Below are 19,761 nucleotides of genomic sequence, written 5' to 3' on the forward strand. Positions count from 1 at the left end.
TGATACATTAGCCTGACAAACCAAAATCATTTCCACTGATACAGACTGTCCAAAGTACGCACAAATGGGACTACAAATGGATTCCTTAGTGCCGTGCATGATGTTGTTCATCAAGATGCCCATCCTTGGCAACACCATATTCTTCGACAAGCTTCATCACAAGTCCCATGAGATCAACAAATGCGATGACTGCTGAATGATGCTCGCAGAAACCGGGCTCTACTGCTGCAAAGTGCCTGAATTCACAAATCAGAGGATTTCAGTCCTTTAGCCTTGGCACAGTAATGTAGTCATTTAGAGATGCCTGATAGAGTCATCTCCCTCTAAACCTTATCCGGCTGCAACTGCAATACATAGCCACAAAGGCATGTTTGTTCAAAAAAAAAAGGCGCACAAAGACACCTGCAAATAGAAATTTGTTGAGTTCTTAAACACAGATGATCTTTTGTCAAGAAGTACTAGTAAAATACGGCTGCTTTATCTCCTTGTCAACTGCTAACATTTGGGAGACTACGGATGCATGTTCCTCTGACACATAATCAACTTCAAAGTTACTGCCAAACAAATGTTGGTTCAAAGTTACCCAGAAACCGTTTACAACAGAATGTGCAGTAGGGGTAATATTTGCATCAAGTCATCACAGTTTTCTGAGGCAGTGAATATCATCTCAATTATCATCAAAAGCAAGGGGTTGAAGGGCCAATCTAGAAACCAAACAGCGATTGATACTGATATTAAGTTACCTCTAGTCTCTCGATATTCATAATAAGGCTGGGATTAAAAATTTCTTACAACAATTAGACATCACCACAAGACGTGTATACTTGATTAATTCAAACTAAAACTCCTCCCTGGAGATAACATGGACCTCCATGGTAAGCTTGCTCTCGTTCTTCTTCAGTTCGAACAGACAGATGTCACCAACTCGCAGACCGTTGTCACAAACAAATTTGGGCCAACCTCCACGCAGAAACAACCTGCTGCCATTACGAATCACCATATCGGTATTCCACGTCTTCCCGTTGCACTGGAGCACCATGGTTTGCTCTCTAGCCGGAAGATATGCAGCAGCATAGTGTGCACCAAATTCCTGATGACATGTTACAGATTGTTGGTTGGAAACATATCAAAGTGACAGTCTGACATTGTCAAAGCAAACCGATTTTCTAGAGTGAGTTTGTGTAGCTTTTTTCAGGGTGCATATGGCATTTATGGCATAGTGGCAAATAGTTTTCTAATATGAATGAATGTGAGTTAACAGTTTAATAACATTCAGGCCAGTAAACAACAACTAGGCACAATCCGGAGAATAAGAAATAGTTCAATATAAAAAATAATTATGGAACTCACTAGCATCTGCTTAGAGACAACAACGCTGGAGCTCTTCATGATTACTATGTAAATGGGAACTTCAGATTGGATGGATCGCACTTTCGTTTCAACGATCTTCTTTTGAGATCGAGATAGACAGCTCTTGCCTGGTACAATGTAGGGAGGGTCACAAGGACCTCCAGAGTCATTGCTGTTCAGGGATCCGTCAGAAATTTCTTTCATGCTACTCTCCGAGGAAACATGTTCTCCTGCAAATAGTTTTTCAACCATAAGAAAGGGATGATTTAAAAAGCAAAGGTGTTGTTGTGTTTCATCTGTGATACCATCTATCGACTCCTCCTTAATATGAACTGGGGAAGCCAGCTCCTTAATTGATTTACCATGGCATGGGCCAAACCTTTGTAAACCAGTTCCACTTCCACCACTGGAATGAGTTTCTGTTGCACGAAGTAGATAGACCGTCAACGTGAATTTTCTCCCAGTCTTTGCTGGTAGGAGGAGGCATATATCCCCTTCCTGCACATGATTGTCACGCACAAAGTCTAACCACTGCCCTCTAAGCATGTACACTCTTCTGTCATTTCTTATGTAGAATCTGGGGTGCCACTTCTTGCTTTTGCCTGGCCTCTGAAGTGTGAGATATGTGGTTTCATGTGGAAAATGTGCCAATGCATATTCCTTAGATATAACCTGATTACAGATGAAACATGGTTAGATGTTGTCGACAAACCATCAAGAATACTAAACAAAATCATTTCGATCATCTGCATAGTAAAAGGAGGTCATTTGTCCAAAAGTATTCAGAAGATTCGTGATAACAGCTAAATAGTTGGATTATCCTTATAATATTTGCAAGATGTACATCATCGACTATCAACAAAAAATTAGTAATGTTGAGAGAGGTGTGTTGCCCATCAGGACTCGTGAACTTACCAAGTATGGACCTGAGCTTTGAACATTGCACTTCCGCATGATTGATACAAAAACAGCGATTTCAGGTTTGATTTCTTGGATAAGCGCAATTACTTTCTTTCTTTGTGCTTCAGATAGATACCTTCTACTTGATAAAACATAGTCAGCCTTTGGTGCAATCTCAAGACTATCAGACTCAAAAGATGTATTTTCAGAAGAAGCGTCTTCTCCTGCACAAAATTTCACAAGAAACTATTAGGGCTTCTTTTCCATCAAAAGAAACTATTAGAATTTCTTTGGAACACAAGATTCTCAAAACACGGAAATAGAAAAAAAAAACACAGGATTGAAGCATACACGCAATTGAGATCCTACAGGAATCTAACGCATGAAAGTTTCAAAACATGTGTTTGGATACTGCACAAGGATAACACAGGAATCCCAAGACACAAAGGAAAGAAAACATGAGGTTGGACCTCATGTTTATTTTCCTCCAAAATTTCCATAAAAGAGGCCATCCGTAGGAAATTCAAAGGAAGAAATAGGATTTAATCCATTGTTCCAAAGGCTCTGATAGGAAAATTTCCTATAGGAATTGAATCCTCCATAATTCCTCTACTTTTCCTCTATTCCCAAAGGGAGTTTGCTGTAAGTAACATAAAATTCAAGGGAAAAATGGAACTAAATAGTATAACCTGACTCCTCGAATGATGAGGATGTCGCAGTCATATTTGCAGTTCTTCCACGGTGACTGCAGCTACTCCTCTGACACCTCGCAAATCTTTGACGTCCAGATGATTCTGTGGTGTCATGAGAATAGCTGCTTGAAATATCAACTGAATCTAACCTTCGTTCTTGAATACATGGGGTGTTTCTTACTCCGGCACAAGGAAAAACTTTCTCACAACCATCGGATTCAAGAATCAGAACCTCAAAACGAGATTTCTCAATGTGACGAAAGAGCATGAAGTTATTCTCTTTTACGTGATTGGCATCAACAAATGCCTCCCATCCACGTTGAAGCACCGTCTTATCATATTGCTCTCTGACTTCAACATTATGCAGAGTACCATTAGGAGATTCCAATTTGATTCTTCCTGACAGCTTTCCTGCAAAACGCTTCACAAACCTGTTTGGCACGATCTGTAGTAACAACAGCGAAAGGTTTTGATGTAAATTGAGCAACTACTATATGGTCGGAGTAACAGAAAATATATGATGTGATGTTTTTTTAGATAAAGAAAAACGTTCCAGCCTCGACACCCACACACGGATGTATATAGCTGAATATGATGTGATGTAAGATGTGTTTTCTATAGTCAAATGCATCTGAAGATGGACACTACATAGTTAACTAGAACAGGCGGCACCAGATGGCCAGAGTACATTATTCATGCTGTCATGTATAAAGTTTACAATAACAAAGATTTTGAGCAGAGCAATGTCAGCAGTACCATTCAGAAGCTGGTATGAATAAATTAGTTTAGTCAGGAAAGCAGCTGGAGACTCGACTTGGAGAATCAAATTAGTAGTTTGGGCTAACTGCAATCAAGTTTACTTGACAAATCTTTGCAATTAGCATTATGTTCGGTAAATGTTCTGGCTAATTCGAATCAAGTTAAGTATCAAAGCCGGTGTTCACTTACTACTTCTAAGTTCCCACAAATCAATCATGTGAAACAAATCAGAAAAGACAATATATGTAGGAACGCTGCAAGGTATCAAACGTACTAGGCTCTGTTTAGAATTAGCATCCATACGCCTGAAGAAATAGCTCATAGGCTGATTCTTTTCATCCAAGTGGTCCAAGTATCTTTTGCAACAATCACAGGGCTTCTTCATCCGGGAACCATCACCTCTAGCCATTGGAACTGAAATCTGCATTTGACATGAGAACTCAGATGCATTTCAATCAAAAAGGAAACAGTGTTGTACTATACAGCAAGAAAAACATGATGGTAGAATCTAGCCCCCTAATAACGATCTTTTTATTGAGGCAGTATAATGAAAAGGAGAAACAATATAAATATATATGGTATCCTTACTTCCTTAGACTCGAGCAAAATCTACCATGTAAACAGAGCTCTACTCTTGGCTCTCAAATTTTTTGACTGCTCAAAAGAAAGGGGAGATGCCTTTACCTTCGCTGAGAAGCACCGGCAGACAGTGAGGATGCGGAGAAATAGAGAAGGACCTCAAAAGCCACTGCCCACCGGAGTAGTGCAGCAGATGAGAAAACGTCAAGAAATGAAAGTTTACCTGAAACTGAAGCAGTCTTTTTTTTTGCTCGGTGAAACTGTAGCAGTCAGAAGCACACACTTCAAGAACGTGTATTCAATGTGGGAGTTGTATCCACCCAACAATCTACAACAAATGCCTTGACGTGGAGGGGTGGCTGGAAATTAAATTACAAAAATCAGAAGTACTATCCTCGGGCGAACTCGGTCACTGGCCCAGAATGCAGAGAGCACTGACGCTGCAGGATCCTACTGGGTTGAATTATGGCCGAGTGCCTTCTTTTTAGGACTCAATTTCCAAGTGCCGTGAGCACGGAACACAAAGTCAGTGTTAGACACTTTGACTGCCATTTTTCTTGGGAGTTCCCCGCTATCCATTTTTATAAGACATGTTATAACATGACACAGTCTTCTAAATAACATTTTGATCATTCATTTATTATATATTATATTTTTTATAATTATAAATTTATAATCATTGTAAAGTATATTTGATTATGAATACAATCATATAAAGTTTATATTATAAAAATAAAAAATTAATAGTCAAATTATTGGTCAAAGATTGCAAAGTTTGAATCTTGATATACGTGTGTGTCTTATAAAAATAGATGGAGGGAGTATTATTATATATATGCTCCCTTGTTTCAGTGACATGACAACCTGTTATTTCAACACTTAAAAGGTTATTATCAGAGCAACTCCAGTAGGACTATTAAATGGGCTACCATATCCATATTTGCTCGGTGGATGAAAAAAATTAATCTCCAGCAGACCTTTCAAATGGGCTGCCATTTTGGTATGTCTTCCAAATTTCTTCCCCCACCCCCCAATTTGGTGGCCCTCTATTTGGGCTGCCAACTATGGGCCCTCTATAGATGCCCAATTTAGTCGGCCTGTTGGAGTGGAGACCCATATTTAGGTGAGTAAAATTTAAAAATTGTCTTCTAAATAGACATTTGCTCACCAAAATTTAGAAGTCCTACTGAAGTTGCTCTCAGTTTCCTTGTGCAATGCATTAGTGGGCTTGAGCTGGAGGTGATTTTAGTACCATTAACATTGACACAGTTTTTTTTTTGAGCAATCATTCACACAGTTTCTGTTGCAACTCTTCTACATTCATCTACCCGGACCGTAAGTAAAATGGACCGAACTATGTTTGGAACTGTAAGCACAGCATGGCAGGACCGATCAGCCCTCCAAGTCAAATCTGGCAAGGCCTCCGACATTTTTTTTATAGTAAAGGTTGTAATTAGCAGCTTACATATTTTGGGATGAATTGTTTCCATTGTAGTTGCTGCAATGCTACTTGCACGGGGCGATGAGTAGCATGGCTAATTGTTTTTTTTTTTTTTGAGGGGCAGCATGGCTAATTTTTGAAAGGGAAATGACCACACTGTCCAGTCCAGCTAGCAAAATTAGCCCATGGAGCGGCCTTAGGCTTTGGGCCGGCCCAGCTCCACCACAGTCTCCAGGTTAGATATATTCCTAAATGTAACTAAGCACAAAAGTCTTAATTAGCACGTGCTGATGTGAAACTAGCGACCGAAAGGCGTTGCATTTGTCAGCCGGACAAACTGTTCATCACGTACACAAAAGCAATCACTAAAGAAAGATAACACTGAAATTGCTAAGCGTCTTAGGATGGGCAGCGCATCGCCATCCGAGAGTTGATCATACATATTGGTTCCTAAACTCCTTTCGAAGTTGAGCCACAACCATGGATGAATTCCAGACTACAAAACAAGCAAACTAAGCCGCCGCAGAGTGCCGGAAGAAATAGCAGGAAGTGCAACATTTTCTACTAGAACTGCTCCCTGGAGATGATATGGACCTTCATGGTAAGTTCCCCTTTCTTCTTGAGTTCAAACAAACAGATATCTCCGACTCGCAGACCATTGTCACGAACAAAAGTGGCCCAACCTCCCATTAGGAACCACCTTCTCGTTCCACTACGGACCACCATTTTGGTCTCCCATACCTTCTTCATGCACTGGAGCAGCACAGTTTGCCCTCTGTGTGGAAGATGGGGTGCCGCAAATCTTATTCCTAATTCCTGATAAATTTTACAGGCAGAACAGAACGTTAGAAACACATTACAGTTAAAAGATTTTACTAGCTTAGCAATTGATATAGTGGCAGATTGTTTGCTGATATGGAAGTGGGTGAGTAGGTTGTAGCATTCATATTTCATATGATAGAAGTCTGTCTACTTCAATAAGCTAAAGGTTTAAGATGACAACATAATATAAATAAGAAATATATAATTGTACAATATCAAAATAAGAAAGATAACTTACCATAATGTGGTAACGATAAGTGACATCAGCATTCATCTTCTTCATGATTGCCACATAAATGGGGACTTCAGATTGAATGGCTCGCACTTTCTCTTCAACAATCTTCTTTTGGGATCGAGATAGACAGCTCTTGGATGATACAATGTAGGGAGCCTCAGAAGGACCACCAGAGTTGCTCTTGAGATATTTGTGAGAAGCTTCATCCATGTCACTTTGCGAGGAAACATTATCTGCAGCAGAAAATTGTAGGCCATAAGAAAGGAATAATCTATAGTGATGCAGATTCTTATGTTTTTTTTTCTATGATACCATCGCTTGATTCCTCCTTAGTATGAACAGTTGAAGCCATCTTTGTGCTTGATCTACCATGGAATGGCCCAACCCTTTGAAAAGAAGTTCCACCCCTGGAATGAGTTGCTGTTGCACGAAGTAGATAGACTGTAAACATGAATCTTCTCCCAACCTCCGCTGGTACAAGGATGCAGATATCTTCCACCTGCACATGATTGTCACGGACAAAGTCTAACCACTGTCCTCTGAGCATGTACATACGTTTATCTTTCCTTTGGTAGAATCTTGGGTGCCACTTCTTGCTCTTGCCTGGCCTCTGAAGTGTAACATTTGTTCTATCATGCAGGAAATGTGCTGCATATGCCTTAGGAATTGCCTGATTGCAAATGAAACATACTGTGAGGATGTTAACACAACCAAGAACAATAAGGAAGGGAATTTCAGTCCTCAAGCAAAGGAAACAGTAGTTATTTGTCCACTAGTGTTGGAAAGGGTCGTGAGAATATGATGATGGCTGAATTTACCTTATTGTTATAAAATTGGGAGCATAAATATACAGCATTATTTATCAAAGAAAGTTCATACTGATAGAAGTTTGTTGCCATTATAACAGGAAAGAGTGCTTATATTACCAGATAAGGACCCGGTTTCACGATATGGCACTTCCTCATGACTGCTATGTAAACAGTACTTTCAGGTTGAATTTCCTGTAGAAGTGCCATTACTCTCTCCTCTTGTGCTCCAGAAAGATAACTTCCACGGGATAAAACATAATCAGGCCCTGGGTTGGTCTGAAGATCATCCGACCAAAAAGATTCATATTCAGATAAACTGTCTTCCCCTGTAGAAAATTGCACAACAAGCTGCAACAATAAGTGTTAAGTGGCTGTAAAATCCGAGACAATTATGCAACTGAATAAACAGTATAACCTGAGCTCTCGGACGATGAGGATGTTGCAACAATCTTTGCAGGTTTTTCACGATGACTGGAGCCACCCTTCTCGGATCTAACAAGTCTTTCACTAGCTGATGATTCCGTGGTGTCATGAAAAGAGCTTCTTGAAATATAAACAGAATCTACTATTTTATCTTGAACACTTCGAGTGTTTTTAATGCCAGCACAAGAAAACACTTTCTCACAGCCATCAGAATCGAGGATCAGAACCTCAAAAGTTGAGTTCTCAACGTGTCGGAACAGCAAGAAGTTGTTCTCTTCTATGTAATGGGCATCAACAAAATCCCCCCATCCATGTCGGAGCACTACCTTATTAAAGCGCTTTGTAACTTCAACATCATATACACTACCATTAGGGGACACTAACTTGATGGTTCCTGATAATTTTATAGCGAATTTCTTCAGAAATCTGTTCGGCATGACCTATAGTAACAGTTGCAAAAAGTATTGATGTAAACAGAGAAATTCCTGGAACTGCCAGAGTAATAATAAGATGCCTTTCTCTACGGTGAGGAAATGCATTAGTGAATGCAGACTGCTTCGCTTTAAACTAGAAGGCACAACACCAAAAAGCATATACTCATGTCTTGCCCAAGATCAACAATAGTAAAGATTGACTGTGAAACAGAGCAATGTCAGAAGCTAATATGAATAAATCATTTTTGTCGAAAACAAGCTGGGGTGTGGCCGCGCTGACTTGTCGAAGGTCTAAAACCATTTTGACACAACAATCAATAATAATCTTTACATACTATTCTGACTAACAGGATTTGCAAACTACGGGAGGTCTGTAAGGCTAAACAAATTTTGATGAAAAATAATGTGCCTTGGGCAGATGGTAATGGTATTTACTTTATAGAGCACGGATCAATGGTATGTGCAAGAATACTCAGATACATGAAAGATACTAAATCTCGAACAAGTTGAAAGTTGAAACTGGTCCTAATGTAGGCGGCATAACAGCCTACTTTGCTACTGTTTTAAGCTTGTACATATCACAGAAATGCTGAAGTACTTGTCGAATCTTAAAAATTTGCCTTGTGTTCAGATAGCAGTTCTGGCTAACTCGAATCAAGTATACCAAAGTACTAACATTATATCCCTTTACTAATTCCAACAACACACTCATGTCAAACAAAATGGAGGAAGCAATGTATGTAGGAACACAAGCAAGATATCAAACTCTCTTACCATGCTATGCTTAAAATTGGCAGTCATATGCCTAAGGAAGCAGCTCATACTTTGATTCTTTCCATCTAAATGGTCCAAGTATCTTTTGCAACAATCACAAGGTTTCTTCATTCGGGAAGCACCATTTCTAGCCATGACAACTGAAATATGCATTTTACATAAGAGCAAAGATGCATCTTCGTTCTTCAATATAAAAGGAGACAATGTTTTGCTGTGCAAAAAAAAAAGTATTTCGCCTTGCTAAAGATTAGTTTCTTGTTAGCTCAGTCCTTTTCTCCCCCTGAAATCATGAGCATGAACTAGAGTGACAGTGTACTACATCCTATTATTGAACCTACAGGAGAAACATACTTGCTTATGTTTCATTCAAAAATAAAACGAAAAGTGTGGATGCTGCAACTGCAATACAGCATCCTAAGTAAACTATAAGTCAACCAAGACTACCGTGCAAACAGCCGAGGTGCAGATCTTAGCTTTAATACTTTCTTGCTATGCTAGTATGCTACTCAAAAGAAAGGAGATATGGGCTTACCTTAGTGAAGAACTCAACCAGAAAACGGTGATGTGGAGACTGGAGAAGAAACCTCAAAGCTATCGGTACGTATAGACACACCAGTGACCAGCAAGCATTCGTCACTGCATGAACAGTAAACAGAAGTGATGGATGAATGCACCCGGTGCATGATGAAGCATCTTTTCCAATCAAGGTATCCACCAAATCCAGAGGCAAAGGCAATCATATCTACTTTGAAAGGAACTTCATGGAATGACAGTTCAGTAGGAGTAGATGACAGGGAATCTGCAGAAGCTGTCATGACTAGAAAATTAAGTACAGCAAAGTATTACAGAAGAGATTCCCCGGCACTTCAGTATAGAAAAGGATTATATTTACTGTGGCGCAGAAGATGAAGAAACTTGGAAACAGAAATGATGATCTCTGCAGAAGAGTAATAGAATCGGTACACCATTTGCTCTCCGAATGCAGATACACTAGAAGGATCTGGCAGCTTGCTGCAGAGTGGATCGGCTATTCAGAGCTCAACCCAAACAGGTGGAGACTGAGTGACAGTGCGCTCTCTTGGTGGCTAAACATCAGTACTACGACGGCGGTGCCAAAGAAGGCCGTACGGAGGCTCACCATGCTAATTAGTTGGGAGGTCTGGAAGGAGCGAAACAATAGAGTTTTCAATCAAAAGGAAACACCACCAACTAGGTTACTAGAGAAAATTAAGGCGGAAGCAGCCTTTTGGGCAATAGCAGGAGCAAAGAACTTAGCGTCTATATTACCACAACTGTAATTATTTGTTACCGGTCCTCCGGTTTGTACTCTTCTTCTCTGTCAATGAAATAGGCACAATCTCGTGCCCGTTCGTTCAAAAAAAATGATGATCTTGCAAAGGAATTAAAGGCACCAAGGTTAAACGGTGAAACATACCTCCGTCAGATTCCTTCTTCAGAGTTGAGGTGTGAAACTCTTGCAAACATGATACTTGCTGACCATTATATGGAGAGAAGAAAATAAAAGGTGTCTAAGACTCGGATGCTTATCAACTTCCACGAGGTGCAAAATGCTGATGCGAACTGAGCCCCAGTCCAGAGCGACACTGACATTTCAGGTTCTTTCGGGAGATTCCCTGCGCGGCTGAAACTATGCATTTATGCAGGTGTGTCAGATATGACCCGTAGCGAGTGCCTTCTCCTCGGGACATGATGAAATGTAGCCCTGTTTAGTTTTTTATATGTAAACGCAAAAAAATCGTAAACGCATTAAAGTGAAACAGTATCTTACTAATTTGAAGTACTAAATGAAGTATATTTACAAAACTTTTTGCATGGATAGGTCGTAAATCGCGAGACGATTCTAATGAGCCTACTTAATCCATGATTTGCAACAGTGATGCTACAGTAACCATCCGCTAATTATTAATTAAACATGGATTAATTAGCATCATTAGATTCGTCTCGCGATTTACAACTCATCTATGCAAAAAGTTTTGCAAATAGACTTCATTTAATACTTCAAATGACCTGTTTACATCTTTACACATTTTTGCAAAATGAACTAAACAGACCCTTACATACAGAAGGGGTTTTTACATTTTTACCATTATAACGAATTGCACTCATCAGATTATCACTATTACGATGCCACCTACATCTATACCATAAGAGAGAAGTTTGACTTACAAATTTACCACATTTGAGGATGTGGCAGCCACGAGACCTGTCCACGCTGGCACTGAGTCAGCAGGCACCGACGCCGTTCGGCCCCGTTACTGCGCGCTGGGCCCGGTTGACGCGCCGCCGCTAACCATATCCGACCGAATCGATCCCCCCTCTCCTCCCACTTCCTTCTGCCGCATTCTTCTTCTTCCTCCTCTTGCCGCGCTGCTCCTTCCCTGCTCCCCCCCCCCCCCTCCACCGCAGCCGGCGGAGCTGCACCACCTTGCGGCCGTCCACGGTGACCCAGGCCTCAGCGTCGCCGTCCAGCACCACGACGCCGATCTCGTGCTCCGCGCCGGCCTCCAGGAACCGGGCTCTCGTGGACCAGCAGCCGCACCCGACGAACCGCTCCCGGCGCCGCGCCATCCGGGAGCCCGCGATCGGTATCCCGCCGTGCAGCCGCTCGACGTACCCGCGGCTCAGGTCGCCCAGCAGGAGCACGAACTCTGCGTCCGCCACGACGGCGACGTAGAACCCGGAGGCCGGCTCGGGCCCGGCCCCGCCGGCGGCGTACCGCGCCGCGGCGTAGTCCCAGAAGACGCCCACCACGCAGCTCCCCGCCGTGAACGTCCCGCTCCCCTTCTTCTTGTGCAGGTGGCGCGGCGCGGCGGCGGCGCGGTGGCGCGGGGCGGCGGCGGCCTCGTGGACGGCGGCGGAGAGCGCGGGCCCGTCGGGCGCCTGCGACCACGTGACCTCGAGGAGCAGCTCATTGCCAGTCCCGGCGCGTCGGAGACAAGGCTGTGGACGAGGACGACGACGCCAGCGCCGGCGAGGAGCTGGAGAAGCCGGCAGCTCCGGCGAGCGCCCGGCGACAGAAGCCCGGAGGCGGAGGGGCATCGGGGCAGGGGTTCTGCCTGCTGATCCAAGGCTTCAGGGGCTTTTCCAAGAGCACTTAACCTGTACATGCCGTTAGAGACTTTCCATCGCCATTTTTTTCACTTCCTTCTTCTTGATTTGTGTGCTTGGAAGAATGGATTAGGATCGGCGTGCTGCTGGTTGACCACTTGTTGATTAATCCGAACATGACAAGGGGCGTGTGATTGTGAATGGTAGCATAGGAGAGAGGCTGACATACGGAAAGAGATGCTTTCGTTTCAGTTTGCTGCGTCGCTGATCTGATTAGTGATTTCACACGACATGACTGCAACAGGAGAGGGGGGATCCATTCGGCCGGATAGGGTTAGCGGCGGCGGCGTCAACCGGGCCCAGCGTGCAGTAACGGGGCCGAACGGCGTCGGTGTCTGCTGACTCAGCGCTAGCGTGGACAGGTCTCGTGGCTGCCACATCCTCAAATGTGGTAAATTTGTAAGTCAAACTTCTCTCTTATGGTATAGATGTAGGTGGCATCGTAATAGTGATAATCTGATGAGTGCAATTCGTTATAATGGTAAAAATGTAAAAACCCCCATACAGAAAATGTGAACTTATATACAGATTTGTTTGTGCGACATGAAGGAAAATGTGTTTGTTGAAGTACGAGTATTCCCGCACCGTAAATATAAATGAGCATGTGCCTGAAGCCCTGAATGGTGAATGCTGGCACAACAATATATGCTTTTTCAGCCGAGCCCCATCTACCATGAACGAACGATACTGCCCGTTTCCGCTCGACCCACAAGTATCACCGTCGCCGTGAAGCGAAGGGAGTCGAATCAAGCACAGACGGGGCAGGCTCGGACCTGGATTTCGTCGGCGGCGAGCCGTCCAGTGGCACGAACGGCTTGCGTCCCAGGAGAGCTGGTGCCCTCTCTGCCCTGCACTCTCCAGGACCTGAGCAACGCCCAGCGGGCTTGGGCTTCTCCAGTTCTCCCCACGACGCCGCTTCCTCCTGTCACCCGTCTCCTCCGCGCCCGCGCTGTCTCTCTCCGCGGCATCCCCGACGAGATGACCGCCGAGGGCCGAGGCGGGGGGGCGGCGGAGGGCAGGGGGAAGCCAGCGCCGGATTTGGGGCAGACGGCTCATTTTGCGGTGTGATGGACTGATTTTACCCTGACGTCACTATTTGGGATTTGGATCGAAACACGTCCTCCGGTTTGGAGAAATTTCCTGATTTAAAACTTACTAGAACCAGGTAAATATTATTTCGCAATTCGAAGGGACACCGAAGTATTCGATTGGAAAACTTCCGAAGACTTCAAATTTGAGATATTTTTGTTTTTTAAAAAAAATATTTCATGCAACGATGGCATGCCCTCGCCTCGTGGGCTCGCGAACGGGCGGGCGGGTACGCGTGGGGTGGGGCTCGTTGGTGTGGGCCCGGTTGCGTGCCAGTTTAGGCCCGGCCCATTTGCACGAAGCGGGTCACTCCTTACGCACGCGGTCAAAGTTTGCATTGGTGTGGGCCGGCCTACAACTATTCGAATTCGACTGGTGCTATCCTGTTTCGGTCCCATGTTTTGTTTGACTACGCAATGATTGCAGTGCGCGAACAACGGATGAGTGAGAGGGAATGTATGTTTGCAACTGACGTGTAGCATAGTAGTAGCACCTCTTTTCATACGAGGCGTCCGATTTTGGATCCAAATAAGCCTGTTCGGCTTGCTGTTTTGGATGGGCTTATCCCTGTAGCGGCTGATTTCTGTGAGAGGCTAGGTACTGTAGCGGCTGGGACTGTAGCGCCTGATTACTGTAGCAACTACACGTGATATAGGCGCGAGAACGTGTACTGTGCCAGTACTGTAGCTACAGTACTACTGTAACTACAGTGAATCAGCCGAAATAAGATCAGTGCAGCAGAACAGGGCGTAAGTAGCTGCTAATTTCGCTCAAAGTTTACTATGTGTTTCCAAAAAAAAAGGAGAAACAAATCCTAGAAAAGAATGCAAGTTGGAGTTGGAGAGGAATTGGCCGGTCAGGGAGGGAAGGAGATATGGGAGCGTTCTGGGAGGAATGAAACTTATTGCTCGTATATAGTGCTAGTGCATGCGAGCGGCGGAGCCTGCCCGGCCCATCTCCGGCTTGCCGGCCGGCCGGCCTGCCGTCGATGGCGCGGCGGGTGCGGGCATATGGATGGGACCAGGCGGCGCCAAGCGCAAGGCGCCAAGGGCGTGTAGCACCCGTAGCTAGCGTAGGCGCAGCTACGTGCCGACCGGTCGGCGTTGCCATGCAAAAGAGGGGCCAGCCAATAGCCTTGCATGGCGTTGGAATGCTAGCCGCCTTGTCAGCCAGCAGGCGTGATCGATCGATGGATCGAGATGAGATGGATGGATGGCGACCGAATTGGCGCCGCCTACAGTAGCGCGCTAGTCTGCCTGCTGGGGGGCGTGCCTCGGAGTCGGCGCCGGCCGGCGGGTACGCCGGGTTTGTCACGGCGTGGCGTGGCGCCGGGCCGCGGAGCAGGAGGGAGGGCCCGGCCGCCGGGGGCGCGAGGCCGGCCGCCAGATGTGACTGGGCGCGTCAAAGGCTGTTGCTGCGGTTCGTGTCGACGGCGCCCCGGCCGGCCGGCTGGGCCTGGGCCTCTACTTTGCTTGTTGGTCCTCCTGCGCGCGGGTCCCGCCACGGGGGCGGCGGAACAAGGAAGAGGCCACCACGCATGGTCGATGGGAGCGGATTTTTAGCCGCGGGCGTCGGGTGGGCCGGTTATCTGGACGCCCACGGTTCCGCTGAGATTGGTGGACTGTCAGACCATCTACTGTATTTTTCTTGTATAAATACACAGTGGACATGTATTTGATAGACGGAAGTCGATTTTTTGAAAGAACAGGTGGCGCGACTTTTGAGGAGCCTGTGCCGGAGCGGAGCTTTTGGAACACGAACAAAGGCTTCGCGATGGTACAGAACTAGACGAATTTTCTAATCTAGGAATCTTAAACAGTATAATTATAATTTTTTATAGCACACCAGCTCACTCCAGAGTGCTGGTTTGCCGTCCGAGCAGTGTTTAGTTGCAAAAAAAATACGAAAAGTATTTGCGAAAAGTATTGTAATACTTTTCGTTTGTATATGGTAAATATTGTTCTACCATAGGCTAGCTAGGCTCAAAATATTCGTCTCGCAACGTACATCAAAATTATGTAATTAGTTTTTTTATTTACCTACATTTAGTACTTCATGCATGGGTCATTTGCTATATTTAATATTTCAATTTGCTATATTTAATATTTTGATGTGATTTCGATTTGATGAAAAGTTTGGAGAAGTTGGGAAACTAAACACAGCCCCGGTTTCTTTCGACTGTTGTGCGGTGCTCATTGCATCAATCACTGTTGACAACAGTAAAAATTTTTACCTATCAATTACTATCGATATTTTTGTGTACATTGTGAATAGTTGATATTTTTGTGTACGTGAGATGCATTGATTTTAGGTATGATCATAAGAACAAGGTGCATGATGATGCACTTATTTTCATGCATACAAAAAACAAATTAAATACTGATGCACTGTTGGTTTGGACAAAAAAAAATTCTAGCTTCTTGGTGTGCATGATCGATGCCCAAATTATGTTTGCACAAAAACATAAAAATTACCTTGACAGATGCACACAAATTTTTGCACGGATAAATTATTACATCTATATGCATTTTCTATGCACAAAAAAATCTCAAATTTTTTTTGCCTGATATAGAGATGCACAAAGGGTTTTTTGTCTAGAGGACACTCCCAAAATACAGTTTTGTGTACAACACACTGCACTCTTCAATTTTGTCTGATGGACACTCTAAATGTAGTGTTTAGCTGGTTACACACCAGCCCCATTAAAAAAAAATTTGCAGAGTAGATGCCTTGTAAATGGACGATTCTGCCCTTGCTATATTTTGTGGCTCACGAGCAGCAGCTGGTAGCCTTATCTCTTCCTTGATTTTTTTTGTTGCGCACTCATGGGCTCCTGGACGGCGTCTCCTGGGCTGCGCCGCCGTTCTGGCTCGTAGGCTGCTGCCGCGCTTCGCCGCGTCTCTGGTTTGCTCCTGCGCATCGCACTAGGTGACTGACAGGGTGAGCATGCCGACGCCCCAATCCACCAACTAACCTGCAGCGATTCTCCTGATCTTGGAGGATCCGATGCCATCAAATCGATCCCCAAATCCTCGTCGAGTTGGCGGGCTATACAGTGTGGGTTCTCCAACAAAAACTTTGGATCTGTCATGGGTTCCAGATGGGTAAGATTACCCTTCTTATTGCACATCCTCCTTTGATTTCAGGTCTAGGTTTCAAAAAAAAAGGTGAATTTGGGATATAGATTTGCACGACCTGTTTGTTTCGATTTAGTCTGTGATATTAGATTTGTCTTAGTTTCTTTTTGCATTTTCCTACATTAGGTCGATTTAGTCTGTTATATTTTTTTTGACGGTCTAGTCTGTGATATTAGATTTGTCTTAGTTTCTTTTTGCATTTTCCTGCATTAGGATGGACCGTAACGCAGCCTGTATACTTGCCATTCGCATACCAGGCTATGAGGAGCATGGTACACAAGTTTATCATGTTACCTGTGATAAAAATTGGGTTCGCGATAAGGATACGATTTCATGGATGGATTTCTATGCTGATATAGATCTCGAGATAAAGCGAGGTAGTATCCAAAGTTTATCGGTGAGTTTTTGGGACAAGGTTGCATGCAAGTATATGGATATTGATTCTGACTCATCATTGCTTGCTACAATTGATATGTACTGGGACATCAGAAAGCTTCCTCTAGTAGTTTCCGTGATTAACCAGCCATGTCATGAAAACAAGTCAGCTACTGATCTTACTATTGTTGATATGAAAACAAGTCAGCTATATGATACTGAGGAAAGGCCTACTAATTATCTTGGTTATGACACCGAGGAAAGACATACTAATTATCTTGCTTATGACACTGAGGAAAGGGCTGCAGATGATCCTTGGGGTGAAAATGATGAAACAGAGTATGTTGGCACCAAGAAAAGGAAGAGATGCAAGAGATGTGGTCAGTTAGGACACATGCAAAAGACTTGCAATGAGACTGTGTATGACTCAGATGCTCCACCACCAGCACCACCAAAATCAAAGAGAAACAAAACCAAGAAGAAGGAAGCAACAGCTAGGCCTAGTCCAAGTACACCTAAAAGAAAGAAGGCCAAGAAGATGAAGGAAGTGATAACATAAGTAATGCCCAGCCCATGTACACCACTTAGGTTGCAACATGCACCAGCAACACTATCAAGCCCATTTGACCTAAACTGTAGTCCTGGAGCACTAACTCGGAGGTAAATATGTACACATTTTCTTTTGACTAATATCCAGATTTTTTAATTTTTCCTAATCCTTGTTATCTTTTATAGTCGAGCTAAGAAAATTGCAATGGAGGAGGCCGAGGTGCATGGTAGAATGGCGCTGGAGCATCTTATGCAATTCTGATTATTATGCTTTTGTGTGCAAGCAAACCGCGTAAAGCCTTTTGATGCTAAATTGATGTAATTTGAGATGTTAAGATTAAGCTTTGTGACATGATGGTCACTTGTTCCATACTAATTATTTTGTGACATGTTACGTGGTGTAAAAAATTATTATGTATGTGAATATATTGCACTGCAAGGATGACCAGTGGCCTTGCGTCCCTAGTTTTGGTGTATTATACATGGTCATGGGCATTTTAGTCTTTTTACTAGGCAATCTCTAGCTCCTCAAGCTGAAAAAAGACTAATTTAATGGGGATGGTGTGTTTCAGACAAAGCCACATTTTTTAGGTATCCACAAGACTAAATCAAAATGTGAAGTGTGTTGCACACAAAAGCACCATTTCGTAGTGTCCCTCAGGCAAAAAACCCATGCACAAAATATCAAGATACACATGCCTTTTCTTTCTCAACCCTATTCCCACAAAAGTACATACACACTTTTTCGTGCAAGAAAAAATGCGCACAAACTGATAATGCCCATACTTCGACTCACAAAATTTATGTTTCTTTACCTTGCAAATAATATAGAGAAACCTTTATTTTCAGCTAGACAGTGACACAGTTGATACATGATGCACACGCTCATGCATAGTTGGTAATGCCCCAAGCATCCTTGATGCACACATCAAATTGTATGTATATTTATATACAAATCACAAGCACAGCTGCACAAATCAAAATGTCCGAAAGAGATCCGACACAAACAAGTAGAGGAGATCATTACAAAGCTCCGTAACATGATGCTGAAATAGAAAGCAAGCTAAATCAGAAGAACATGGGAAGTACATAAGGATGCACAATTAATTTTGCTCAATCACACACAAACATCAGATTGACTTCCCTCAAATTTGAGCTAGATGACAAAATGGCGAATCAAATTGGGGAAAGCCAACATGCATGCACTGGTTTATGAGATTCAGTTGAGAGCAGGAACTTCGTATGGTAATAAATAAGACAAGTACATGAACAAGATGCAAAAGGAAGGACACCATCCAACAGAAGAACATGAAAAAAAAAATCAGTAATCGCAAATGTGTGCCTTCAAATTGGCCTGGCCAGTGTAGCACCTGCCGCGACGCTTGCATGCCCACCACTTCCCCAGGTGTTTGCGCAGATGTGCATCTTCTTCTTCAACCAGGTTGCCTGCTTCCAGGAGTACCTGCGCGTGCACTCCCGCCGTTCCCTCATGCCGGTTCCTGCGCCTCGCCGGCGAAGGAGACCTTCCTCTGGCGGGCACCATGGCCACAACACGTCAACACCCAACCGCCGGCGAAGAAGGGAGCGCTGCGTCGGCGCCGGCGAAGTGGAGGGCGAACCGGCGCCGCCTTGCCAGCCACGAGCCCTCGCCGAGCTTCTGCGCGCGGCCGAAGTTGGCGGTGGCCGGCGAGGACATGCGTGCCGGAGCCACGGCGAGGAGGCCCGGCTCCCCCATCGGATCTGTCGGCGCGTTCGCAGCCGCGGCTAATGGTGCTCCCCATCATCACGTTCATCTTCTACGACGTCTCGGGAGGGCCCTTCGGCATCGAGGACTCGGTCCGCGCGGGCGGCGCGCTGCCGCTGCTCCTGCTACTGCTCTTCCTCCTCGTCGCCGAAGGCTTTCTCGTAGCGGCGGTGGCCGGCCAGGCCACCCGTGCCAGAGCTGCGGCGCGGGCTCGGCTGCGGGAGGGGAGCGGCGGCAGCGTGGAGGCTGCACAGGCGAGGAGGCTGCAGGTCCACATCCATCTCCCCAGAAGAGTCGGAGACGAGAACGCCACCACTGCGGGTCTTGACAGATCCAGGCGTTCTTTATCATTCAGTGGGACCGTATCCCACCCGTATTTTCCTTACCGAATAAATCGTAAATCAATTACACCTGAAAAATTTAGGTCGGTTCGCGGATCACGAGGCTCCGGTCCACCAGCGCGAAGCCATACGCGCCGTTGGTATAACCGGCGCACCCGACGCCTCATGGTCGATGCCCG

The 19,761-nt window shown here is 44.5% G+C and overlaps 4 protein-coding genes across 13 annotated transcripts; 1 reads left to right on the forward strand and 3 right to left on the reverse strand.

Moving 5' to 3' along the window:
• Positions 1-544: 544 nt before the first annotated feature.
• Positions 545-4,665, reverse strand: LOC120650349 (B3 domain-containing protein Os03g0619600-like). Of its 3 annotated transcripts, none has more exons than XM_039927459.1 (7): positions 4,504-4,665; positions 3,976-4,115; positions 2,940-3,387; positions 2,266-2,474; positions 1,656-2,022; positions 1,351-1,580; positions 545-1,090 (listed from the first exon to the last, which is right to left on the reverse strand). In XM_039927459.1, the coding sequence occupies exons 2-7, from the start codon at positions 4,108-4,110 to the stop codon at positions 839-841; spliced, it is 1,641 nt and encodes a 546-aa protein (XP_039783393.1). In that variant the 5' UTR covers positions 4,111-4,115; positions 4,504-4,665; the 3' UTR covers positions 545-838. The 3 variants fall into 3 exon arrangements, with proteins under 3 accessions (XP_039783393.1, XP_039783392.1, XP_039783391.1); XM_039927458.1 differs by lacking the exon at positions 4,504-4,665 and adding an exon at positions 4,290-4,412; XM_039927457.1 differs by lacking the exon at positions 4,504-4,665 and having other exon boundaries at positions 3,976-4,241.
• Positions 4,666-6,082: 1,417 nt separating this feature from the next.
• LOC120650350 (B3 domain-containing protein Os03g0619600-like) lies at positions 6,083-13,462 on the reverse strand. 7 transcript variants are annotated; one of them, XM_039927461.1, is made up of 10 exons: positions 12,933-13,113; positions 10,654-10,860; positions 10,184-10,377; positions 9,751-9,854; positions 9,219-9,358; positions 8,003-8,450; positions 7,705-7,913; positions 7,091-7,448; positions 6,782-7,011; positions 6,083-6,537 (listed from the first exon to the last, which is right to left on the reverse strand). In XM_039927461.1, the coding sequence occupies exons 5-10, from the start codon at positions 9,351-9,353 to the stop codon at positions 6,286-6,288; spliced, it is 1,632 nt and encodes a 543-aa protein (XP_039783395.1). In that variant the 5' UTR covers positions 9,354-9,358; positions 9,751-9,854; positions 10,184-10,377; positions 10,654-10,860; positions 12,933-13,113; the 3' UTR covers positions 6,083-6,285. The 7 variants fall into 7 exon arrangements, with proteins under 7 accessions (XP_039783395.1, XP_039783397.1, XP_039783398.1 ...); XM_039927463.1 differs by having other exon boundaries at positions 9,751-10,377; positions 12,933-13,462; XM_039927464.1 differs by lacking the exon at positions 12,933-13,113 and adding an exon at positions 13,121-13,461 and having other exon boundaries at positions 9,751-10,377.
• Positions 11,526-12,560, reverse strand: LOC120647751. Its single transcript, XM_039924604.1, has one exon. The coding sequence runs from the start codon at positions 12,276-12,278 to the stop codon at positions 11,526-11,528; it is 753 nt and encodes a 250-aa protein (XP_039780538.1). The 5' UTR covers positions 12,279-12,560.
• A 2,837-nt stretch (positions 13,463-16,299) lies between the features above and the next one.
• On the forward strand, positions 16,300-17,962 carry LOC120650352. 2 transcript variants are annotated; one of them, XM_039927469.1, is made up of 3 exons: positions 16,300-16,540; positions 16,831-17,608; positions 17,684-17,962. In XM_039927469.1, exons 1-2 carry the CDS (start codon positions 16,537-16,539, stop codon positions 17,505-17,507), a joined length of 681 nt encoding a protein of 226 aa, XP_039783403.1. In that variant the 5' UTR covers positions 16,300-16,536; the 3' UTR covers positions 17,508-17,608; positions 17,684-17,962. The 2 variants fall into 2 exon arrangements, with proteins under 2 accessions (XP_039783403.1, XP_039783402.1); XM_039927468.1 differs by having other exon boundaries at positions 16,304-16,540; positions 16,787-17,608.
• The last annotated feature ends 1,799 nt before the right edge of the window (positions 17,963-19,761 follow it).

This window comes from Panicum virgatum, chromosome 9K (assembly GCF_016808335.1).
Source record: "Panicum virgatum strain AP13 chromosome 9K, P.virgatum_v5, whole genome shotgun sequence".
Taxonomy (NCBI): Eukaryota; Viridiplantae; Streptophyta; class Magnoliopsida; order Poales; family Poaceae; genus Panicum; species Panicum virgatum.